The 26,709-nt window shown below is 34.2% G+C and overlaps 3 protein-coding genes across 7 annotated transcripts; 1 reads left to right on the forward strand and 2 right to left on the reverse strand.

Annotated features, from left to right (window-relative positions):
* Positions 1 to 436: 436 nt before the first annotated feature.
* Positions 437 to 4,014, reverse strand: LOC112796164 (nuclear transcription factor Y subunit A-7). Of its 2 annotated transcripts, none has more exons than XM_025838495.3 (6): positions 3,864 to 4,014; positions 3,143 to 3,203; positions 2,383 to 2,519; positions 1,405 to 1,506; positions 1,133 to 1,297; positions 437 to 901 (listed from the first exon to the last, which is right to left on the reverse strand). In XM_025838495.3, the coding sequence occupies exons 2-6, from the start codon at positions 3,165 to 3,167 to the stop codon at positions 716 to 718; spliced, it is 615 nt and encodes a 204-aa protein (XP_025694280.1). In that variant the 5' UTR covers positions 3,168 to 3,203; positions 3,864 to 4,014; the 3' UTR covers positions 437 to 715. The 2 variants fall into 2 exon arrangements, with proteins under 2 accessions (XP_025694280.1, XP_025694279.1); XM_025838494.3 differs by having other exon boundaries at positions 1,133 to 1,315.
* A 6,332-nt stretch (positions 4,015 to 10,346) lies between these two features.
* LOC112794612 (uncharacterized) lies at positions 10,347 to 12,048 on the forward strand. The gene is made up of 2 exons (XM_025836601.1): positions 10,347 to 11,142; positions 11,228 to 12,048. The coding sequence occupies exons 1-2, from the start codon at positions 10,347 to 10,349 to the stop codon at positions 12,046 to 12,048; spliced, it is 1,617 nt and encodes a 538-aa protein (XP_025692386.1).
* A 5,988-nt stretch (positions 12,049 to 18,036) lies between these two features.
* LOC112796165 (VAN3-binding protein-like) lies at positions 18,037 to 22,822 on the reverse strand. 4 transcript variants are annotated; one of them, XM_072235026.1, is made up of 6 exons: positions 21,917 to 22,799; positions 20,095 to 20,231; positions 19,450 to 19,625; positions 19,036 to 19,290; positions 18,693 to 18,774; positions 18,037 to 18,587 (listed from the first exon to the last, which is right to left on the reverse strand). In XM_072235026.1, the coding sequence occupies exons 3-4, from the start codon at positions 19,622 to 19,624 to the stop codon at positions 19,181 to 19,183; spliced, it is 285 nt and encodes a 94-aa protein (XP_072091127.1). In that variant the 5' UTR covers position 19,625; positions 20,095 to 20,231; positions 21,917 to 22,799; the 3' UTR covers positions 18,037 to 18,587; positions 18,693 to 18,774; positions 19,036 to 19,180. The 4 variants fall into 4 exon arrangements, with proteins under 4 accessions (XP_072091127.1, XP_072091125.1, XP_072091128.1 ...); XM_072235024.1 differs by having other exon boundaries at positions 19,450 to 19,615; positions 21,917 to 22,797; XM_072235027.1 differs by lacking the exon at positions 18,693 to 18,774 and having other exon boundaries at positions 21,917 to 22,822.
* Positions 22,823 to 26,709: the final 3,887 nt, after the last annotated feature.

Below are 26,709 nucleotides of genomic sequence, written 5' to 3' on the forward strand. Positions count from 1 at the left end.
GTTGCATTACATTTGCAATTCAGAAAACAAACCCTCTTTTTCTTGTCAAAATGTCTCAAACTGTGTCAAATAGGGTTATATGTGCATAAGAAAATCTGCATGTTGGTAGTTTCAACTTTTAATCTGTCCAATCCAATAATATCAACTTGCAACTAGAAATTAGTTTCAATTTATCAACCTCTTTAACGACCATGAACCAAAAGACAGGTACAACAACTGATCTACCATTTCTCACAATCTAAATAAACATGATCCAAACAAACTATGATGACTTTGCTTAATCTCCAATCTTCCTAAGATTCCAAATAGTACAAAGAAAATGTACTCTTACTAAAAAATCTCACCTATAACGGTATGTCTGGCTAGGATTAAAAATGGAGTGAAATTTTCCACGAATCAGTTTGACATGTAAAAGACTAAAAAGTACACACTGAACTCATCCATAAAAAGTTTTATTCCATTTTTACCCCAAACTAAATATACCGGTAAAAGGGACCACAATAATCACTTCAATTTACATTAATTACCTCCTTCCTCTTTCAACCTCCCTAACTACTATTACTACACAGCCTATACCTATAATTATACATATGGGGGTTTGCATTTGCAGTGTCGAAGCGACAGCTAGATATCTGACTCTGCTGTTCCCCAGAGACTGGTCTCGCGATATAGACACTGGCCGGTTGTTGTCCACACTGTCAATGCTCCTGTAGTGTTAGGATGCTCTATCTGATGGTGCAAGATTGTTTTTGTCAGGATTGTGATTGTCGTTTGAGTGTGATTTGTCAGCAGGTGACAGCTCATCCTGTTGATTCTCATCTTTCTTCGAGTTCAGAAATCGACCTCCACATCCTCTTGCTCGTCGAAGTGCATGCTGATGTCGAGATTCATGCAGGTATGGCTGAAAGATTTGTTGAAGGATCAATAAATACATCCATAGAAGTGTTCGAGTAAAATAAATCTATGGACTATGGATAGCAATCAATCTACAATCAAGAAGCTAGCAGTTCACAACACAACTTCAGGAACCTTCTCCCTTCTCCCATGCTAGACGTTCGATATTTTTTTTACTTAAAACAGTATTTGGCATCAGTTGAAAGAATCATGAGACCAGACATGGATAATGATATACCTTGCGATTCCTGATAGCCTTATTTTCGGATTCAGCTTTAGCACGGGATTGCCTACGTCTTAAGATACCGTGATACTGCTTTGCATTTACAAACACAGGCTCCTCAATTGCATTAGTCGGCAAAGGAACACCAGCTTGCTGAGTTCCCATTAACTGAATATGGGCCTGGCATGAGATAAGATTCTATAGTATGATTGCTCAGACAAAGGATGTAACAAGAAACCATAATGTCGCGAACAGGGATACTAAAAAAAAAAAAAATTAAACTTTACCATTGGATGTCCACCATATGGCTGCGGGGGATATGGCTGTGTATCATTCGGAGCAAACATGCTTCTGTAGTAAGGATCTGGATATGGATAAGGAGGGGGCGCCTTCAATAAATCAGCAGAAATCAATCAAGTGAAAAAACAAAGTTCATGATCGAAAATAAGATGAGGCGATAAAAACTAGCAGAAAGGAAGCAAAAAGATCAAATCTACAATGGTGGGGGAAGCTAAAGTAATTCAACCGCCTGACCAAGTCTGAACAGCCACTTCTTACTTCTTTGATATCACATCAAGATAACAACTGGTACCACTACTTGCTCAGGCAATCATTCATGGACCTTCAATTCCCAGGGTCAAAAAAGTGAAAAACTCTGGTTACTTCAAGAAATCAACCTCAAATTACCAAACACAGCCCTAGGGACACTTAATTTACACAGTAAAACTTCATATTTCAATGCTTTCATTATTATTTGTCAGCTCATAAATCATAAATCCACCCCAAGCTACATTAAGCATTTATAAGAAAAGCACGTTCTAAACACTTTTTGAGAAAACTTTGCCATCAAGAAACCTTTTCATATAATAATGATAATATTTCACAGTAGTTTGTTAAGGTTATACTGGGAAATTCCTAGCTTCACAGTTAAGACAAGGAGTGTTAAGAGCTAACTCAAGAATTACTAAGAATAAACTTGGGCAACAAATTTTACAACTAACAGATATTTAGATGTTCGAATCAATTTTCTTCAACATAATAACTCCTATATATGCATATATCTTATAACTGCAATGGGTGAGATGCGCCAAATGCTGACAAATGGCAATAGCCTAATAAAGAATTCTGATGGATATCTTGAATTAATTAAACCTAAGGTTGCCAGCTTCAATACAAAGCACTAATGATAATGAAGCATAGAACAAAAATTTTAGTTTTTTACGGCATAATTTAAAGGGAAGTCAAATCAAATGTGAAGTTCATACCATAGCATACCCAGTTCCAAGTGGTGCAGGTGTTACATACTGATTATTCTGCATACCAGCACCTGGATCAGAAATTCCATTTGCAGATAAAGATTGCATCTGTGATTCTGACTGCTCTTTCTCACCAGCTTCATTATCTGGACAACAATTTGTCAAATTGTTACTTTTCCTTTTCTGTGCGTGCTCGCGTTTAAGAAAGCTCCAGATTTATGTTCAATTTGTAAGTTTAAAAGAAACAGATATTTCTGTTTACGTATATATAGTTAATATGAAAAGAAACGAGTGAGAAAAAGGTGATAGTTTTTGTCTATTTTGGAAAAGCTGTGAGCTTTGAGATAAAGTATTACAACAAATCGTTCAGTAAGAATTTTGACATTTAAAATCTATAAAACTAAGAAACTATCTCAGAAATCAGAATTTGCAAATTGCAAATAAGGAGTATACGAACATAGAGAATAAGCATCATTATATTTTCTCAACAACGAAAAGAAAAAGATTCTCCTTTTCTTACAAATTTGTAACACAAACGCGGTCTTAAGTTCAAAGAGATAACTTTTGGACTGTTCTATCTTAAACCAAAATTATCATTAGCATTCAATACTAATTATTATACATCTTATTTATATGATAAAGATTTCCCAGTATATTAATATAGCCATATCTATCAGTTCCCCAATTAAGAAACAGATATGCGTCTGGAAAATAGCAAAGTATAAAAACCAACAAAAAATGCTTTTGAGGAACTTTTAGCTGTAGATACCTGTAACGTCATGGGTGGAAGTCATCTTTTTCCTGATTTACATGCAAAACCGTGTCCAAATCTAGAAGTAAAACAAAAGTGTCAACAAAATTCAAGAGCATTTTAGTAACATAGTACGAAGAGTAAACAGAGCCAATGAAACAGAAAAAGAAATATAATTGCCAGAGCCTAATACTAATTGTCTATGCAAATAGTTTATGCTAATGAGAAAGAAGAAAAATTGCAAGAACCTAATAGTTTGTGCAAGTACAATCAACATGAATAAAGTTCCAAAATTTATAAAATTTCATTTTGATTCAGAATTATGCTGTCTAATTCTCATGCTTGGTCCTACTCCTGTATGATTTAATTTAAGCCCTAAATCACTATAACAATTAAGAGAATCCTCTAACTAATTGCCTTGTTTGGGACTTAAATCTTTAATCCTCAATCCTCCATTTGAAAACAGACTTTGCTAAGTGTCAACGAGTCAATTCTTAATCTTACAAAAATTAAATATTCATATCCAATCCCTAAGAACACTAGAACATAGAGCTTCACAGCAAGCTAAACAAGTAGTACAATTTCAAGTAATGATTTATTGGTTTCCTAATTACCAATCCGATCCAAATAGCAACAAACACGAAAAACTGGAAAACTTTCAAATTGGGAGGGTTTTGTTGAGGTAAGTTTGAAAAGCATAGAAATTAAAAGAATTGAAGGGTGGAGAATGGAAACTGACCTTGGAGGAAGAGGAAATTGAAGTGTGAATTGGGAGAGAAAGGGAAGAGAGAAAGAGAGAAAGAGAACGCTGTTGGAAGTGGAAAATTAGATACTCTTTGAAGCTTAAGTGATGCGTCATACCTGCCACCTATCCACACGACACCCACCCAATTCACAAATTAAAATAAATAAATAAATTATTTTCTTCTCATTCTTGTCTTCTTATTACTTATTTTTAGTTTCACATGGTAAAAGAAATGTTACTATTTAACTGAAAGAGGTAAAGTCAACAAAAAAAAAAAAATTAAATAGGTAACGATAGAGTCACCAAAAAAGAGAGTGGTAATGATAGAAATTAAGATAAATAAAATTTTAATTGAATTGAATTAAAATTATATTTTGATTTATAATAAAAATCTAAGATTTTGTTCCTCTTTAATTTCGGTATGCGTAATTTTTGTTTTTTGTTTTTCAGTTATGATTCCTTTTATTAATAGGCCAAGAAAATATATAATAATAATAATAATAATAATAATAATAATAATAATAATAAGAGACTCGAACTCTCAAATTTTTAAATGAGTATGGAGAGACTATGTCATTTAAACTATAATTCATTGACGTTTCCACTACTTCTATCTATAATAAATATGATGTTAAATATATTTTATTTTATAGTTAAAAAATAATGTTAGGTATATGAAAAAAAATTATGTCACGAATTAATTAGTCACTATATATAGAAATATATATTTAATATTTTATAAAAAATATTATATTATTATAAATAACTTTAATTATTTGTCTATTGTGTGTTTAATTATTCTATTATAATAGCTTTAGTATTTTATTATTTAATTAAAAAATATATAAATCAATATGTATAACTATACAAACATATATAGTGATTGATGTGATGATTAATTTTTTTATGTGTGAGAATTAATTAGTTAATATTGCAAACTAGATTTTAGGATTTAGATTGGGGATATTACAAAAATTGTTACAAAGAAATTTTTTATGTATTTAAAGATCTTTAGTTGAAATTATAATATTAATATTATTTATCAAGCACGATTTATTTTTTAAAATTAAATAAATATTTATTTATATACTTTTTTCTGTAAGTTATGGTTTTAAAATAATCAGTTATTATAATATTAATTAATGTAAGAGTTAATGTAAGATAAGTCAAGAGAGTCCTTCTTTAATTTGCTTCCATCATCGTATCCAAAGGTTGTGGGTTCAAATTTTTTTTTGTTTGTTTTTGTAAAGAGTAAAATTTTTTATTTTAGAAAGAATAAGAAATCATAAGGTGATGGTTGTTATAAAGAGATACTAAAGTGTTTATCTTTTATCCAAAAGATTTATTTTGTCTAATTAGATTTAAGAATTGAATTCAAATTAAAGATATCAAAATAATTTAGATATTGAGAAAACTGTTAACAGATTAATAAAAAGTGATTTGAATGTGTAAAATTCAATAGGGTGAGATATAAGATAAGGATTCTAAAAGTTAGAAAAATTTCCAACTTAATAAAAAGTAGACTACTGGGTAAATCAATAGATACTTTTGGTGAATCCAATTTTTTAACTTGCCATTATGCATGTTCATTGTCACATACAAAGCTTATCTCCTCTACATATCTTCATCATCATATTATATAAGAATCCTAAACTAATAATAATAATAATAATAATAATAATAATAATAATAATAATAATAATAATAATAAATCACATTATTCAATATTCAAGATACTAATTTAATTGAGTCAAATGGCTATTATTCAAGAAAATCGATCTAGCCGTTAAAAAATGATATTTATTTTAATATGATGATTAATTTATACATATTAATAAAATATAAAACAAATAAAAAAACACATAAATTGTATTTGTCAGTAATTATTTTTAAAAAATACTATATCATTATATATATTAAAATATTTTTAAAAAATAATTATAAAAAATAAATACATTCTTTTAATTTTTTTATTAAAAAAGTAATTAATTCCTTTTGTATATATTTTTTATCAAAGACAAAGAGACTTGAATTTGCAACCTTGGCATAAAATTAATTCGCCCACCGTGGGGCTCGAACCTCTGACTACAAGGTTAAGAGCCTTGCGCTCTACCTACTGAGCTAGACAGGCTTTTCTAACAAAAATATTTTTATTATAATAACAAATTAAAATTAAATGAATTTAATCCAATAATTTCAAAAGTAATACAAATTCAAGATCAAAGAAATAAATAACAAATCCCCATTATTCATCAAAGAAAATAAATTCTTAATTGTTCATATGAGAAAACAAATATCCAAGAACAATATATCGTGTTCCTATTTTGCTATCACTTTTCATCTTCAAGACTATATCTTCTTTCCACCAATGGATTCTTCCACTACCAACAACTACAACCATGCATACACACTACCTCAACCGCGTCTGCTCCGTTTCCCAACTATCCAAGAAGCCTAAGCTCTCGGCATCATCCTCCCAACCCTCTTTTATCACTCCCACCAAGATCAGTTCTAATCTCTCGCCATGACCCTTTCATTACCCTGTATCAACAACGAAGTTTTGGCTGTTATCCTGCCTCTGTTATCACCGCCCAGTATCGCCACCTCTTGTGGAGACATATGAATTAATCATCAACCAAATACTTTAAAAGATATATAAAAGCTACAAAAAAAAATTGAATGAAAAATTACACATACATTATATTTTAAAAGCTACTCATTATAGTCTATCAATTTTATTTATAAAAATATACAAAATAAATGTCACATTAGTTTATATTCGATCCCTTTCGACATTGTCATCAAGAACAAAAAATAAACCATAAAATAATGCATCAATTATAATTAACATTAATTGAAAAACAACAAAAGATAACCTGTTCATATCATTAAAACTCTTGCATACAATACTACAATAGTCTTCATAGATGAATTCTTATTCCTCCGCTTGTCTATTAAAATTTAGAAACCTTGTATAAATTTGCTTTAATTTCTGTTAAACGAAAACCAGGAACAAGATCCTGTACAAAAACAAAAATTTAAATGATAAGATTTAAATGTTTTACATTATTGAACTATTGAAATCAAGTTAAATTGAAATACGATAGATATGAATAAGATAATATTATTAAAACACAAAATTAAACTAACCCTAATAATGAAATTAGATTAGAGCACAAAATTTTAACTTTCTTGCAGTACAAGCAACTAAGAACAATGAAACTTACATCCAATTGTTTCTGCAGATTTCTGGGCTGCTTTTTCTGCTTCCGCGGTGACCGGTTTTCATCCATTCTCATCTTCATGAAATCTTCCTCAATCTCCGATTCCGTCAGCGCGAACCTAAATGGCAGTCTCTCTTTCTTGTTGCAACTCCTGCTTCTTGTTCTACCTTTCCAAACGGTTTCTGGAGTGTCGTCACTTATGCTCTCATTGATCTTCAATCCATTTGGACTGCGTTCCGCAACCGCCGCTATCACCAATGGTGGTCTTGGTTCAAGCAGTTTGTGATTATCTTCCCTGCTGAAATTTCCTTGTCGTCTGATTTTGTCGGATGAAGTCTTGAAATCATGCATGAGCTCCTCTCTCGTCACGGCGAGATCATGCAATAATGTCGGTGGCAGAGAAGGTGGTATCCATGGAGTGTGACTCTGGTATCCCTTTGCCTCTGCATTATTCTTCTTTCTCCTCTTCGGATTCACAGTTGGTTCCAGCGGCAGCTCTGTGCCAGGATCATGGCCGGTAGTGTTTGCAGCTGTGATGGCATCCTTATTAGTAGTGCAGCCGATCATCCTGTCTCCGCACTTGATGACGAGTTTGCGAGGACGGTTGGCACTATTGCATCTTGTAGTTTCCTCGGCCGTGGCCGTTAGGTTTGGTGGCGGCAGATCAAGCGAAACGGGAGGCTTCTTCATTGCCGGACGGGAAAGGAAGTGGGGTTGGTGTTGCTAGCGAATTGAAGGGTAGAGAAGGGAAGCTGACCTTGAAGGAAGGGGAAATTAGTGAACTTGAGATGATGAAGAAGTGTTGGAATTTGGAGAGAAAGGGAAAAGCTGTTGGAAGTGGAAAATTCGATACTGTTTAAATTGGATTTTGGAGCTTAAGTAATGCACTAATGCGTCATATATATAAGATACCCACTCAATTCGCAAATTAAAATAAATAAATAAATAATTTTGTTCTCATTCTTGTTCTTGTTATTACTTATTAGTTTCACATGGTAGAAGAGATGATACTATTTAACTGAATTAGGTAACGGTAGAAATTAAGATAAATAAATTTTTGTTCCTCTTTAATTCCGGTATGTGTAATTTTTGTTTTTACTTTACACATAAATAATAATGCTACATATATACAAAAAAAAATTAATCACTAATTAATCCTGGTATATAACAATACGTATTTGAAAGTGAAAGAAATTAAAAAATTTGTCTACTTGCAATCGTTTTTAAACCACGAGAGAGTTAAGAATCCGTTTCACTTTCAATCGTGAAAGAGATTAACAAGATTGCTCCACTTGCAATCGTTTTTTTCTTTGAATATATAAATATATACAAATATATTATGATTGATTTGATAATTAATAATTTTTAGTATACATGGAATATTTTTCATATATAGTAATATAGATGACATTGTTTTTGGATTATTATCTATGAAGCACGGACACTTCGATGAGTTGTCGTGTCCGCGTGTCAGACACATTTCGGCTCATTAATTTTGATATGAGAAAGTAAGGTGTGTTATTCAATGTTATGATGGTTTGAAGAGATAATACAGTAATGTGACGGCGTCAGTTAGCTGAGTAGGGGCTAGTAATCGGACCGTCCGATTTCTTTGTTAGAGGAGGGGGTGCACAAATCGGACGGTCCGATTTGTGGGTGAGGGAAAATTTCGAGCATAGTAATCGGACCGTCCGATTACATGGTGTTGAGATAATTTTGTTTAGGTTAAGGCAAATCGGATGGTCCGATTTGCTGTATGCTAGAAATTCTGAATTTGAAAGTGATGAAATCGGACGGTCCGATTTCAGGGGGTAGTAAAAGTTTACTGTTGGCATGCGGTCGGACCGTCCGATTTATGGTTTTATATATACCTCTCCATTATCCGAAGTCTCCATTTTTAACGTCTTTGAAATTTCTCTTCTGAAACCCCTTTAGTTCTTTCTTCTTCTTGTTCATTGTTTCGGCAGCAGCTTTCATGTTTATTGTTTGAAGATCCTATTTGCTGTTTGAGAGTATTTTCTGTGAGTACATCATAATGGATGATAGAGTATTGTTAAAGATTTATTATCATTGGCAGATTTTATTACAAACAGCTGAAGGTGTAAAATTTGTGTGTGAAAATCCATTGGATATTATTATTCCATTTACATTGTCATTTGAAGAATTTAAAGGTGTAATTTGTGAGAAGATGGATTCTCAAATATGTAGGAGAATATCGTGTATTTTGTACAGGAACCCAGTATCTGTATTTGGTGGGTTCGTTCAGTTTTAAATCAAATATGTAACCGATGAAGCGAGCATGCAAGATATGTTTTCAGTGTACATGGAAACTCGCTCACAGATATCAATCATCGAGCTGTATATTGAGTTTGAGCAGTCGGAAACTGACCGGAATATTGAGATGGAAAATTATAATAGTGATAGTGAGGAGGAGTTCGAAAGTAATTATGAATGCCTTGATCCGGGTGGAGATGGAGATCTGGCCGAGGACACTATGCAGGCAGATGTGGCCGACGTGGCAAATGCACTAGTAAACCAGCATCCGTTTGTGGAGCCTACTTTCATGCGCTCACTGGACTTGGAGGCCATGCATACACCGGAATTTCCTGAGTATATGAATGCAGGTATGCAGTTTTGATACAATGTATGATAGAATAATATGACAGATTTATCAGTTAGCATGACGAACAGGCTAGGTTCGGGTCAAATCGGGCCGGTTCAAAGAAAGCCGGACCGGTTCGAACCATGCCGGACCGGTTAGGTAAAAACCGGACCGGTTTGAACCAAACCGGTCCGGTTCGAACAAAACCGATTCCGACACTGGTATATTGATATTGATTGTGTTATTATTTATTTTTTTTGTTCAGCTTAATTTTATTGTTATAATTTAATAATTTGATTTAATTATGACCGGTTCGGTTATGATAACTACGGTAATTAGCGTTTAGTTTTTTGGTTGATTTTTTATTTCTTATGTATTTAATTACTTATTTATATTTATTTGACCAATTTATAGTTATTAATTAGAGTACATAATTTTTGGTGTGAATGTAGCAAGCTTCCTGTTGTAGCAGATGGTGAATTTATGGTGGGGATGGAATTCAGTTCTAGGGAGGCAGTGATTAAGGCGATGAAAGATTATACAATCCGTTGAGGCGTGGATTATCGGGTGTACGAGTCGGAGCCAACAACATTCTATGCTAAATGTACACAGTACGGTTCCGGTTGTGACTGGCTGATCAGGGTGAGTAAAATGTCCCAAAAGTACTGCTGGGAGGTAAGGAGGTACAACGGTAGTCACACGTGTACTCGAGCATGCATTTCTCAAGATCATTCCAAATTGTGTTCCGACACAATTGCAGAAGCCATTAAGCCGTTGGTAGAAGTTGACCCATCTATAAAAGTAAAATCAGTCATTGCGGAGATCCAGTCGAAGTTTAATTACACTATAAGTTATCGGAAAGCCTGGTTAGCAAAGCAGAAGGCAGTGGAGTCAATTTTCGGCGGGTGGGAAGCTTCGTATGAAGCTTTGCCCATATGGTTTGAGGCCATGTGTCACAAAGAGCCATCAGCGGTCGTTCACTTTGAAACAATGCCTGCGTACCAGGGTGATGACTTGGTTCCTGACATCCGTGTCTTACATCGAGTCTTCTGGAGTTATTACCCTTGTATCAGAGCATTCCGACATTGCAAGCCAATAGTGCAGGTAGACGGAACTCATTTGTATGGAAAATATAAAGGTTGTCTGTTAGTGGCAGTTTCTCAGGACGGCAACAACAATATTGTGCCCATTGCATTCGCGATAGTGGAGGGGGAGACTTCAGACGCGTGGCACTTTTTTCTCAGTAACTTGCAACAGCATGTGGTGACGCGTGACGGTGTGGGCCTTATATCCGACAGACATGAATCCATCAACTCAGCTATTGTTCGGAGTAACGGAGCCTGGTCTCCTCCTAGGGCTTTTCACATGTTTTGTATCAGGCATATAGAGTCGAACTTCCTGAGAAAGTTCAAGGCTCCATACCTGCAGAAGCTTATCGTCAACATAGGTAAATATGAATAAAACAGATCAATTATTGTCTAATATTATGTTATAATGCATGATTTTATGATGATGCCTTTTGTGAAACACAGAATATTCGAGGACGGTCCGCGAGTACGAGATACGTTATCAGCGACTGCGCGAACACGGTGAGGCCTACAGTAGCTGGCTAGACAGGATACCGCGCGAGCAGTATGCCTTGGCATTTGATGGTGGATACCGATGGGGTCATATGACAACCAATCTGGTAGAGTGCATCAACTCGGTTTTGAAAGGTGCGCGCAATCTCCCAGTCACTGCACTTGTTAAGGCAACGTTTTACAGGCTTAATGAGTTATTCACACGAAAAAAGGCCGAGGCTGAGGCACGTATTAATGCTGGACATGTGTTCTCTGAGGTTGTGACGACTAAATTGCATGCAAATCAGCGGGCATCGGGAAACATCCAGGTTAGTTGCTTTGATAGACAGAATGAGGTATTTGAGGTACGTGAGATGCCTAGTGGAGTGGAGTACGCAGTCGACCTACGTCGAAGAGTTTGTGACTGTGGCAAATTCCAAGTGGATCGCATTCCGTGTCGACATGTATTTGCTTGTTGTGCAAATCAGCGACTTGATTGGCAGGTGTATGTTCATGAAGTATACAAGATGGACCAAATTCGAAGAGTTTACAGAGTTAGGTTTAGGCCACTAGGAAATCCGACAACGTGGCCCGTTTATAATGGACCTCGTTTTGTAGGCAATCCGTTTCTTAGACGTGTTGCCAAAGGTCGGCCAAAGATGACCCGCTTCTTAAACGAGATGGACACTCGGATGCTGCGTGCGCCGAGGCGCTGCAAGCAATGTGGGGCCGAGGGCCACAGCCGTAGCAGGTGTCGTCAACGTGGTGGTGCAAGTGCAGATCCAGCCACATGAACTTGCTATATTAATTTATGATTTTGTTGCATGACTGTTTGCACCTATTATATGATCTTGTGTTATGTATGTATGATCTTGTTGCATGACTATTTGAACCTATTATATGAGCTTGTGTTATTTGAACCTAGCTCATGAACTTGTTATATGAATTTCTGAACCTGTTTTATGACTATCTGAACCCATAGTATGAATATGTCGAATACAATAATACATGTCGAATACAATAGTAGATCGCATAAAGTCAGCTTAACATAGTACATCACATAAAATAGTACATCACATAAAATGGTACATCACATAAACTCAGCTTAACATAGTACATGTCAAATACAATAGTCCATCACCTAAAATAGTACATCACATAAAATAGTACATGACATAAACTCCGAATAAAATAGTACGTGCGAATTAAAATAATACATGACCTAAAATGAAAATAGTACATCACATAAAATCCAACTAACATAGTACGTGCGAATTAAAATAATACATACCCTAAAATGAAAATAGTATATGACATAAACTCCAATGAAAATAGTACATCACATTTAAAGGGCTACTTTCTCCTGCCCCATTTCATTTTGTCACAGAACTTTTTGCACTTCTTTGCAACTCTTTTAATTGTAGATGGAGAATATCTATTAGCGCTCCGGCATGGAGGATCAGTCCTAAGGTCATATCCTTTTCCTTTTTGACTTGTGGCCGTACCTATTGAAATAGAACAAACTCTAATATAATGTATTTCTCAATTAAATATAGCTCTAATATAATGTATTTCTCAATTAAATATAGCTCTAATAAAATGTATATCTCAAATAATCATACCTGCACTAGGCGCTGGATCGTTGCCGTCGGAGTCATCGTCATCATTTGTAGCATCCGCATTACCTTCCTCATCCTCATCCTCATCTTCAGCGTCATCATCGTCATCATCATCATCCTCATCATCTAGACGATCTACTAGGTAGTCATCAGCCTCCTCAGCAGCTGCCTTATTACTCTCATGAATGAGACTCATCGGAATACGTCGTGGGTTCCCGCTCTGTATGATACCTCCCATGGCAACTTCACTCCGACTCGAATCAATAGAATGTCGACCACCAGAATGTGATGAGGATGTGTGGTGTCGAGCTCTCGAGTCTAACGACATCCTACCTGAAGCAAGACCACTCGGATCCTGCGGAGCCATGAATCCAAGTAACTGGCTAAATGAGGCTTGTTCTCCTGAGTCAAAATGTGGAACACCCCAATACTGTTGATGTAATGGAACTGATGGAGTAAAGTAATCCGCGGGCTGAGTCTGAGGAATATATGTCTGAGGTGCCTCTTGTGTTTCTGCCTGAGAAACTGGGGGTGGTGGTGGGGGCGGTGATGGAGGCGGCGGTTGGTTCTCCTGATGATCTGCTGGATGGCCCTCTAGATTCTCTTGAAATGCGAGATTGTCAGTTGCAAGTGGGCACCATATGCCCCCCGATACCATTGCATGTAAATATCCAAGGGACTATGTAATGGAACCAGTGGATCAGAAAGAATGTGACTATACCGATTCGTCCATTGCATGACCCATAATGAATGCACAGCGGACCAATCTTCATTCTTAGGTCCAGTCAACACCTCGCCATGTGCATGTCCTAGGTTCCGCTCTTCCTGAGGCACACCCTGACTCAAACCAAACTGTCTCCTCAACCTATCAGATGCATGCCACTCAATGCATTCAAAAGAGATCAGTGGTACGGTTGCACTCCAAATAACCGAGTGGTGGAGGATGTCAGCCGGAATCAGACCCGCCACAATGCGGTCAACTGCATAAGCCTCCCAAACAAACTGAACACATTGAAGATAACAGAGTATTACACACCAGATAATAATACTTCTAATGAAAAATATAAAGACAACTGAATATCACATACTTGTCCTTCCTGCAGATCGTCCAATACCCTCCTATAGTGCGCCAGAGAATGATATCTATAAGCCCGTTCATCTCGGTCCCAATTACGCCATCTGACATCAAACAACCCATCATAAACAACTTATGATAAAACTCTCAATTAAAAGGTGATGCACTTATTCAAAGCAGATGATGTTTGAACTTACCTATTAGCAAGCGGAAAGACTCGAGGATTGCCTGGTATAGGCGAGAGAAATGGTAAACGAATCCAAGCCCAGGTAAGCAGAAGGGTCAGCGGTCCATCAATCTCCTTGCAGTTGACACGAGTAGCCCTACACAATGCTCTATACAAGTGCGCCAAACATGCCGAACCCCAACTAAATTCTCTAATCCCGCCAAAGTTACGGAGCAATGGCAGAAATTTTCAGTGCACTCCTGCCGCAGACTTGTCCCCAAACATAATGGTCCCAAATAATAACATTATGTGACACTTTACATACCTCTGAATCTGAATATCATTATCTAAGACTATATGTTCTTTTAGTCTCCGAAACCAAGTCAACTTTACAAAACTTCCTCTACATTCTGTCTTCCTGGGTGCAACACCAAAATGATGGAGGCATTCGACCTCTAACGCCTCATAACTACTCATACTCGGTCCTGTAACTGGAAGACCATTTGTCGGAAGCCCAAAAATTACCGCCACATCCTCCAACGTCACGGAACACTCGCCAATTGGAAAATGGAAAGTATGCGTCTCGGGCCGCCATCTCTCGATCAGAGCATTAACCAATGCCGATTGACATTGGACAACTCCAATCTGCGAAACGTAATAAAATCCAGTCTCCCGCAAATGCCCCTCCACAATTGGATCATATGGATCCGGTGGCATATAATGATCACATATTAACATTCGCGAAGCCTACAAAACATAGCCATATATCACATTAATCAAATATAACCATACTTAATTAACATACCATATTTAACATTCTTGCATTCTCATTATCATATAATCAACATAAACATAATCAATAAACCTTAAATGAAACTAAAATTAACATCTATTTATTACTATTATTTCCTTGAAAGCTATATTTTCTAATATCTACATCCTAACCTTTTCTTAATAACGATTTCCATTCGTTTAATGTAAATAGATAGAATGATTTCTAAACTCAAATAAATTTAAAATTAAATCTCATTATTATTATTATTACTCGACAGCAATGTCAAATTATATTTGTTAATTCTAACTCCAATATCTAAACTAAACTAAATCCTATTTGGTTTATATAGTAATAACTATTAATAATATCTAATTTATATTTATATAACTGATTCCCCATTTCTTGTATATTATTATTATTATTATTATTATTGTACGGCCACATATAGAAATTAAATTAACAACCATACATTATTCTACTAACTCACCACATTACTATTATTATTCTTACAGTAATTAACTAACTATCTAAACTAGTTTAACTTACTAAACCAAACCTAAACTAACGGTCATAATAATAATAATAATAATAATAATAATAATAATAATAATACCTCGTTCAGGATAAATAAATTAATGTCACTTAGTTCACTAATTATACTTACACAACTCTAACACTTGAACTAACTAACTAACAGCATACATTCACTAATTATAAAAATTGCATGTAATCTAATTATTATTATTTAATTTAAAAAAAATTAATTTAATAAAATAAACTTACATAATTAGGTTGACCAAGATAATTAACAATGTGTAGCTCTGGACGATTTACATCTTTTGTTCTTCGTCTCCTTGGCATTGTTCAACTTGGTCCCCCTCTTTGAATTTTTTTGCTGCTGAAGCTTCAATGGAAGAAAGGAAATGGATATTAAAAGAGATAGAAGGGTTTGAGGGTGAGAGAGGAACGAAGTTGGGGACCGGATGGAAGAGTGGGGTTTTACTCCAATGTGAGAAGGGGTCCACTACCTGGGTTCCTGCATGCTCGACGCGTAGCCATGGTGCGCAAATCGGACGGTCCGATTTGTTCACCATCCACGCCAGTAATCGGACCGTCCGATTACATACCCCCCAAATCGGACCGTCCGATTTCACTTCGCAGCCCCTACCCTCCCGTAATTCACGCCACACCTCCATATCGCTGGAATACACCAACGCAACCCTCATATTAAAATTAAAAAAGGCACACATTTCGGACACGACACTCATCGACACTCGTTCGATACGAGTGTCTGCCGTGTCCAACCGTGTTTTAATAAAAAATAAAAAATTTTTCTTCGGACACACTTGGACACACCTAAATAACATTACGTATCCCCGTGTCCAGCCTTATTCTTAACATATATCGTTGAAATGAATTTAGAAATAATATATATTATTATTTATTAAAACAAAAAATATTTTAGATACTTTTATATAGTTAAAAAAAGACATTAAAAACAGTTAAAAAATATTTTATATTTTAACAACAATAAAATATCAAAAATTTATTGTAATTTATCTAAAAAATACTTTATATTCCATATATATGCTGTGTCCCCGTGTCTTATAAGATTTTAAAATTCGTGTGTCCACGTGTCCTGTGTCGTGTCGTGTCCCGTGTCCGTGTCAGTATCAATGCATCATAGATTATTATAAACTAGATTTTAGGATTTAAATTGTGGATATTACAAAAATTGTTATAAAGAAATTTTTTATGTATTTAAAGATCTTGTAAAGAGGACTACAACATTTTGGAGCTAAGACAACATTTAAAAGGTGTTGCCTCAAGGTTTATAAAAGGTTGCCTTTGATCTATAGCAACGTTTTGGGACTTGAGGCAACATTTTTTAGGGGACCTTGTATAGGGATGGCAAAACTCCTCGAAACGCGGGGATCCCTACGGGGACTACCCTGAATGGGGATCCGACTATGGAAATTTTTTTCCGTGTGGATGGGGATGTGGGACAAAATTTCCCCGAGGCAGGCGCGGGGACCCGAGCCGGGATCCCCGTCCCATCCTCGCTAATTCCCAAAGTTCATAAATTTACTGAATTGTCCTTAATATATATATATATATATATAAACCCAAAACTCCTAATCCTCATTTGCATAACTTTTCTTCAATTCAGAAATCCCTAACGTTGTCCATACTCCATCCAACCTCTCTGCAGCCACCCTCTCACCGCTCTCCCTTCTCACCGCATCGTCACACCTCACCGTGCCATGATCCTCACTGTGTCGTGCTCTCTATTTGCGGTGTTCCTTTCCGTAACTTTGTCGTCATGTCCATTCTCCTCTCTGTTGCCGCGTCTTCCACCTTGTCCACTTCTCTATCCTCTGGCTCGCCGTTGCGTTCCCTCACTGCGTCATTTCGAAAGAAGTCACCATCTTGTCGTTTAGATTTTTTGTATAAAATCTTGTTATTTTTGTATAGAATGGATACTTACATCTCTATTCATATGGAAATTAATAATTAGTTAAAACTATCAGATAGATGGGGAATGGGATTCCCGCGGAAAATGGGGTCCTGTGAAAAATGAAGATGGAGAGCAATATTCCCCCACTGCGAGGACGGAGAGTAAATCTGGGGGTCGGGATGGGGAGCAGGGAGGCATCCCCCGCCCCTGCCCTGCCCCATTGACATCCCTAACCTTGTAGAATCCGCCGTTGCCTTGGGTCAAGGCAACGCTTTTTTTGTTTCAAAAACAACGCTTTTGAAAACAAATCTTTAGAAGCGTTGCTTATTCTTTAAAATGGATAACGCTTTTGAACTGTATTTTAGGCAATACTTTACACCTGTTCTTTTAGCTGTCATGCTTTAGCTACTAGCAAAAGCGTTGCCTCTTCTTCTAAGTATGCAACACGTTTAAGTGTTGCCTATTGTTTAGAATATGCAACACGTTAAAATGTTGCCTATTTATTTGAATTTGCGACCTGCTAAAGTGTTGCCTGTCAAGTTGATATGCAACCCTTGGAAGCATTGCCTATTTTTCTAATTATGTAACCCATATAAGTGTTGCCTCTAAACTAAATATGCAACTATTCAAAGATTATCTTTTTGGCTAAAAATTAGGGTTGTTTTTGTAGTGAAAATACAAAAGAGACATGTATAATTGTTTAATTATTAAATAAATTTGTACACAATAAAATTCAGAAAAGAGATAAAACTTCAGCTGAAATTCTTAAGAATTATAGGGACTTGAGGGCAAGGCATAGTTACCCAAATAAATAAATAAATAAAACTGCTACAATTGCAAAATTCAGACAACAGAAGATTTTTGCTTAAGTTACAAAGTTCACTTGATTTGAGTCCTTGCCACAGACTGACTATCTACGGTTACACATATGCAAAATGCATTATAATGCATATAATTTGAATTTAGTTCAGTAGTCAACCCTAACTAGAGACTCAATTAATAGTAATTAGTGTAAGATGCATGGATCAGTTTCCAAATCTGTTTTGTCTTTGTGCAATAATGGAAAGAAGCCTGGAGACCCCTTGAGTCCAGATATCATATTCCCCTTTATTTCTACACTCAATCTCTACAATTCCCCTTGCATTTGTCTTCAATGCAAAGTATTTCCGCTTTTTGCCATCATCAAGCAGATGTCTCCCTGGCCATGCTAGTAAGTCTCTGCAAATATCTAGCACAGCATCTACAAATTCAAGATTACAAAGAATTTAGTACCTGTTTATGATCAGGATTATCCCCATATATAAGGAAAACAATGTTGTGACTTGTGAAGCCAAAGGTAGCTTACTCTTTCTTTTTGGTAATGGTTCCTACAAAATGTCTGCTCTTCATTTTTAGCATCACATGAAAATTTTACAAACCATGATGAACTGATACAGATAAAGAATCCCATTATCAGGTGTGAATTCTTGAAAGGAAAAAAAATTACCTGGCCTATTCGATGTATGTAAACAAAAACTATTTTCTAGTTAAGATCACTTGCAATTTTAATCATTATTCATTACTATCTATTTTCTAGTGAAGATCACTTGCAGTTTTCATCATTATTCATTACTATGTCAAGGCATTTTGCCAACAAAATAAAATTGATTTAATACTAGTAGCAACATTTGTGATTGATGTTCTGTTACCTTTGCGGGTTCGTTTGAGTAATTCACTTCCCTTAGCAAGTAGCTCTTGGTTGCAGACGCCTAGAAAATTTTCTCCATTAAGATTCTCCCCACTATCACTTGTGCTGGTATTGTTGCTATTATTGTTATTGGTATTTGTAGTACCTTAGCCACATATTCCAATCCCTCCCCTGCCTTTCTCTAATGGTGTCACTGCATCAATGTTCCATACCTCTTTCAATGCTCTTGCCTTCAGGGTAGCTGCTCCTCTTAGAGCTGCAAACATTAATAATTAAGATCAGGGTCATCATTACTATCTCTTAGTGTCACACTACCCATGCCAACATGAACACAAGACACATTTTGTCCTATGAGGGGCTAATTGACAATGCAACTATACTCTTGTTGATTCTTAGTGTCATCAAGGAGTGCTACCTGTTGCAGCTGCAGCGGTAAGAGCAGTGGTATCATCATGAGAGCTGACATTAACAGCTGAGCTAACCACAGAAGCTAGGTGATCTCTCTCAGCCCCTATTGCCTCAGTAGCCTCGATGCACTGCGCGGCCACCAATGTGGCTGTAGATGCAACAGCCATGCCAGTCTTGGCCATTCTCGTTACAATGACCAGACAGAAAAAAGAAAGTAAATACACAATCAAATTCAATTTCATCTACTAGTTTTTGCCAAGACTAAAGATCTAAGATGAGCATATTGATAATTAAAATATAGGGAAGAAAAGACAATTAGTAGAAAGAGAAAAAAGCTTAGTGAAAAAAACTTATTTTTTAAAATTGGGCAACAAATTTTACAACTAACAGATATTTAGATGTTCGAATCAATTTTCTTCAACATAATAACTCCTATATATGCATATATCTTATAACTGCAATGGATAAGATGCGCCAAATGCTGACGAATGGCTATAGCCTAATAAAGAATTCTGATGGATATCTTGAGTTAATTAAACCTAAGGTTACCAGCTTCAATAAAAAGCACTAATGATAACGAAGCATAGAACAAAAATATTTAGTTTTTTACAGCATAATTAAAGGGAAGTCAAATCAAATGTGAAGTTCATACCATAGCATACCCAGTTCCAAGTGGTGCAGGTGTTACATACTGATTATTCTGCATACCAGCACCTGGATCAGAAATTCCATTTGCAGATAAAGATTGCATCTGTGATTCTGACTGCTCTTTCTCACCAGCTTCATTATCTGGACAACAATTTGTCAAATTGTTACTTCTCCTTTTCTCTGCGTGCTCGCGTTTAAGAAAGCTCCAGATTTATGTTCAATTTGTAGGTTTAAAAGAAACAGATATTTCTCTTTAAGTATATAGTTAATATGAAAAGAAACGAGTGAGAAAAAGGCGACAGTTTTTGTCTATTTTGGAAAAGCTGTGAGCTTAGAGATAAAGTATTACAACAAATCATTCAGTAAGAATTCTGACATCTAAAATCTAAATAACTAAGGAACTATCTCAGAAATCAGAATAAATTGCAAATAAGGAGTATATGAACATAGAGAATAAGCATCATTATATTTTCTCAACAACGAAAAGAAAAAGATTCTCCTTTTCTTACAAATTTGTAACACAAACGCGGTCTTAAGTTCAAAGAGATAACTTTTGGACTGTTCTATCTTAAACCAAAATTATCATTAGCATTCAATACTAACTATTATACATCTTATTTATATGATAAAGATTTCCCAGTGTATTAATATAGCCATATATATCAGTTCCCCAATTAAGAAACAGATATGCGCCCAGATAATAGCAAAGTATAAAAACCAACAAAAATGCTTTTGAGGAAGTTTTAGCTGTAGATACCTGTAACATCATGGGTGGAAGTAAAACAAAAGTGTCAACAAAATTCAAGAGCATTTTAGTAACATAGTTTTAACAAAATTCAACGAAAATCAGTTTTGACAACCATATTTCCAAAATTTGCCGTAATTCACATGGTTAATAAAACCTGTGAAATTAATTATAAAATTGAGAACTTGGTTGCCCTGTTTTATTGTTAGGGCAGAAACAAACTTGGCAGGCGAACCTCCTGAATTCATAACTAATTTCACACTTGTTGGAATCTTCTGAAATTTGATCTCAAGCAACTAAGTTCACTCTAGTTTTTCTAGAATTGGGTCCCGTACAGTTTCGGTCATTGTAGCATTATTTATACACTCACAAAGTTACTGCATTATTTAGGAAATCAGATTTAAGAATCAGTAATCATTAGAATCATTCCAAATTTGATGGAGGCATAATAGACATCTTCTCTAAATTTAGTAATCATTAGAATCATTGTCCTAAACCAAACACTTTAAAAGATATATAAACGCTACAAAAAAAATTAAATGAAAAATTACACACACATTATATATTCTTGAAAAACTACTAATTTATAGTCTATCAATTTTTTTTTAAAAATATACAAAATTAATGTCACATTAGTTTATATTCGATCCCCTTCGGCATTGCCATCAAGAACCGAAAATAAACCATAAAATAATACATCAATTATAATTAACATTAATTGAAAAACAACAAAAGATAACCCCCATTTACATCATTAAAACTTTTGCATACAATAGTCTTCATAGATGAATTCTTATTCCTTCGCTTGTCTATTAAAATTTAGAAACATTGTATAAATCTGCTTTAACTTCTGTTAAACGAAAACCAGGAACAAGATCCTGTACAAAAATAAAAATTTAAATGATAAGATTTAAATCTTTTACATTGAACTATTGAAATCAAATTAAATTGAAATAAGATAGATATCAATAAGATAATATTATTAAAACACAAAATTAAACTAATCCTAATAATGAAATAGATTAGAGCACAAAATTTTAACTTTCTTGCACTACAAGCAACTAAGAACAATGCAACTTACATCCAATTGTTTCTGCAGATTTCTGGGCTGCTTTTTCTGCTTCGGCGGTGGCCGATTTCCATTCATTGTCATCTTCATGAAATCTTCCTCAATTTCCGATTCCGTCAACGCGAACCTAAATGGCGGTCTCTCTTTCTTGTTGCAACTCCTGCTTCTTGTTCTACCTTTCCAAACGTTTTCCGCAGTATCGTCACATATGCTCTCATTGATCTTCAATCCATTTGGGCTGCGTTCCGCAATCGCCGCTGTCACTACTGGTGGTGTCGGTGCAAGCAGTTTGTGATTATCCTCCTTACTGAAATTTCCTTGTTTGATTTTGTCCGATGAAATCTTGAAATCATGCATGAGCTTCTCCCTCGTCACGGCGAGATCATGCAATAATGGCGGTGGCAGAGAAGGTGGTATCCATGGAGTGTGACTCTGCATTATTCTTCTTTCTCCTCTTCGGATTCAGAGTTGGTTCCAGCGGCGACTGATAGACCCCTGTGCCGGGATCATCGCGGCCGGTAGTGTTTGCATCGGTGATGACGTCCTTATTAGCGGTGCAGCCGATCATCCTGTCTCTGTACTTGATGATGAGTTTGCGAGGACGGTTGACACTATTGCATCTTGTAGGTTCCTCTGCCGTGGCCATTAGGTTTGGTGGCGGCAGATCAGGCGAAGCGGGAGGCTTCTCCATTGCCGGACGGGAAAGGAAGTGGGGGTGGTGTTGCTAGCGAATTGAAAGCGTAGAGAATGGAAACTGACCTTGAAGGAAGGGAAATTAGTGAACTTGAGACGATGATGAAGCGTTGGAATTGGGAGAGAAAGGGAAAAGACAGACCTTGAAGGAAGGGGAAATTAGTGAACTTGAGAAGATGATGGAGTGTTGGAACTGGGAGAGAAAGGGAAAAGACACACAGAAAGACCAAAATAACTTTTAATTGAATTGAATTAAATTTTATTTTAATTTAAAAAAAATAGAAAGTATGAAGTGGAGGTTTAGGAAGTATCACAGATATTTTTATCAGCAGAAGTTTTTAGAAAAAATGGTATTATGACCTGCTATTAGTTTCGATAGTCAAAAAAAATATATGAACAAAATACTGATACTTTTTAACATTATATAATAATAATAATAATAATAATAATAATAATAATAATAATAATAATAATAATAATAATTGTTCTCATTACTTCTATCTATAATAAATGATTTATTGAGGTGTTTTGTCCTAAAAAAATTCGGTCACGAATTAGTCACTATATATAAAAATATATATTTAATATTTTATAAAAAATATTATATTACTATAAATAACTTTAATTATTTATTTATTGTAAATTTAATTATTCTATTATAGTATATTTAATTATTTTAATATTTTATTATTTAATTAAAAAATATATAAATCAATTCGTATAAATATACAAACGTGTATATATATATATATATATATATATATATATATATATATATATATATATATATATATATATTTATTGTGATTTGATGACTATTTTTAGTCTATGTAAAGACTTTTTCTAATATAAATTGACATTGTTTTGAAAATTAATTAATTAATATTGCAAACTAGATTTTCGGATTTAGATCGGGGATATTATAAAAATTGTTACAAAGAAATTTTTTAAGTATTTAAAGATCTTTAGTTGAAATTATAATATTAATATTATTTATCAAGCACGATTTATTTTTTAAAATTAAATAAATATTTATTTATATACTTTTTATGTAAGTTATGGTTTTAAAATAATCTTTTATTATAATATTAATTAATGTAAGAGTTAATGTAAGGCAAGTCAAGAGAGTAAGTTCTTTAATTTGGTTCCATGGTCATATTCAAAGATTGTGGGTTCAAATTTTTTTTTTTTATAGAATAAAAGTTTTATTTTAGAAAGAATAAAAAATCATAAGGTGGTGGTTGTTATCAAGAGAAACTAAAGTGTTTATCTTTTATTCAAAAGATTTATTTTGTTTATTTAGATTTAAGAATTGAATTCAAATTAAAGATATCAAAACAATTTATTAGATAGTGAAAAAACTGTTAATAGAGTATTCATTATATGAATCTGACCAATCAGGGTGCGATAATGCACTACTTCCAATGACCGAAAGTTTGTTTTTAAGCTGATCTTGTTGTTTTGTTAATATGGAAACTTTTGGTTAGGTATTTAAGGAAAGTGGGAAACCACACCTTAAAAGCTAACTATTAAGGAGGAAGAACCACTTTCCTTATATATAACATTAAGCATCTCATACTATTCGATGTGAAACTTTGAGCACCCATAATACCCAAGTCCCTAACAGAAACATACTTCAGTAGCACTTTTATTAAAGAAGTAAGAGTTGTCTTGAAAGTTGTGATGAATCTTATGACAAGCAACTTTATGGATGGTATGGTGCCATTCAGAGATAGATTCGAAGATCTCAATACCAAATGCGATACAATCAACCAGTTCGAATAACAGTTTCTATTGTTGTTCTCCTTTGCTTGATTGGTAAGTTGTTTGTATCTCTGTGCGAGCTTGTGTTCCACATTCATATAAACACAAGTGTACTTGCATGTCCTTCAGTTTCTTACTGATAAAAAGCTTCTTAGAACTTTGGAATTTAAGTAATTTGATAATTGAATGCCCTTCTTGCTTATATGTTGGGTTTACTATATAATCTCTAGGTTATAGTTGATTCCTTAGTTGGAAAAGGTTGCACATGTTGCCATCACTTCCTGCTTATTCTTTCCCTCTTTTGTTGAGTTGACTTTGTTCCTCATTATTGGAGAGTTTCCAAATATCATATAGTAAACCATGGCTCATGAGAATTTGAATTTGAATAACTTGTTACTTTTTAGCACCATGTTTGTTCAACATCTCTTACTAATTACCGCATACTCTCTTCGTTTCTTCATCTGTCACTATAAAAATATGATACATCGTCTTTGGTATTTTGTATGTAATGTAGCTTACACTTATCGTTATCTCTGCAGTTTTAATTGCAATTCGTGCTATGTAGAAGGAAGATAGCTTAGACACACGTGTTGATATCAGTTTGTAGCTGGCAAGAGCATGGAAAATGACAAGCTTTTACTTCAAGCTAATTTAACATTTCAAATGCTTGGAGATTTAATATTTATAGCCAACCATAGCATTTGCTCAGTTATTCATTTGTTGCTAAAAAGTTCTCCTTTTCTTTTTTTTTTTTTCTTTCTATTTTAAAATTGTTCATCAAGAGCTCTCTCTTGTAGTGGTATCACAAGTCATAAGATGCATGAGACAGAGATGAAAGAGGGAATGGACATGTTAGATGTGATATATATTGCTATACCTTTTTTATGAGCTTTGGTTTTGTATCGAATCTTTTTATAGCATGTACATATTTAAGATGATGTTTTATTACTCTTTTCACTCAATTGTAAATTTTGTATTAATCAAGAACTCTTTGCGAAATTAGCATCTAGAACTAATATATAAACCCAACATTGAAAGCAAGAGTTTCCAAATTATATGAGGTTGATCACAAAATTAGATCTCTTCATATTTTAAAGGAGAAAAATGATAGAACCAATAATGTTAGATGCTTGTAAAAACTAAACCAATATATATCTCTTAAAATTCTTAATATTTGCAAAAAAAATGAAAAAAAACTATGATAGGCACCATTAATGGATATTTTTATATAAATAGAAAATCTTTTTTTCTAAAAACACAAAGGAGCATTATTTATCAAGATATTTTTTTACGGATAACACATGTAGTTTATCTAATAATTTTTCAGTTATGTACTCTATTTTTCGGATAAACGATCTAGTCATGCACTCTATTTTTTAGTTATGTTTATTTGGTTTTGAAAATTAAAATATTAATCATAATTATATGCGTATTATAAAATAAATATTAAATTAAATAGTTAATTTAAATTATATCTATTTGAATTTTTAAATAATTAATTAGACTTGATAAGTAGATGGATAGATAGATTTGAGAATGAAATATTGGAAATTAAAATACTAGTCATAATTAATCATATGGATATAGTAAAATGAGTATATTTTTTTTATTAAATTAAATTAAATTAAATTATTAATTTAAATTATATCTATTTGAAGTTTTAGATAATCAAACTAGACTAGATATATTTAACTTTTTATTTCGGTTTGAAAATTAAAATTGGTTTAAAACTGTCATAAGATTGAGATATTTCAAGATTTTTTAATTTATTTTTTGATTTAAATTAATCCTACTGAGATTGTCTTTATATTTTCTATTATATATGCAATTAAATATTATTTTTCCGTTAATAAAATAAACGCGTAACTCGTTCAAATGATACAAATAATTAATAGCACAAGCCACAAGCTATAACGAACATAGTAATCCTTAATTATCGAACACAAAGCTGAGTTGAGAATCCACAAGAAGAGCCAAAAGAATTAGCCAACTGCAAATATGCAAAAAATTTGTATATTCATAAATAAAATTATTTGATCACTGTATGCATGTAACATTTGATGTTGATTCAGGAATAAGAAAAATCAATCAAAGATGAGTGATTTACAATGGAAGAAGCTGAAGGTCTTGGGAGTGGGTTCTTATGGCACTGTTTATCTTGCCATTGTTGTTGATGAACAAACATCGTGTCAGAGCTTCATTGCTGTGAAGAGGTCTATTCCCAAATTGGCATTCCCACTGAAGAAAGAGGAATAGATTTTTAAATCAGTTTGGGAAGATGAAAGCGGTGGTTGCCAAGAAATCATTCGATGCTTTCGAACTGAGACTACAGTAGAGCACGGACGTCA

This window comes from Arachis hypogaea, chromosome 4, assembly GCF_003086295.3.
Source record: "Arachis hypogaea cultivar Tifrunner chromosome 4, arahy.Tifrunner.gnm2.J5K5, whole genome shotgun sequence".
NCBI classification, from domain to species: domain Eukaryota; kingdom Viridiplantae; phylum Streptophyta; class Magnoliopsida; order Fabales; family Fabaceae; genus Arachis; species Arachis hypogaea.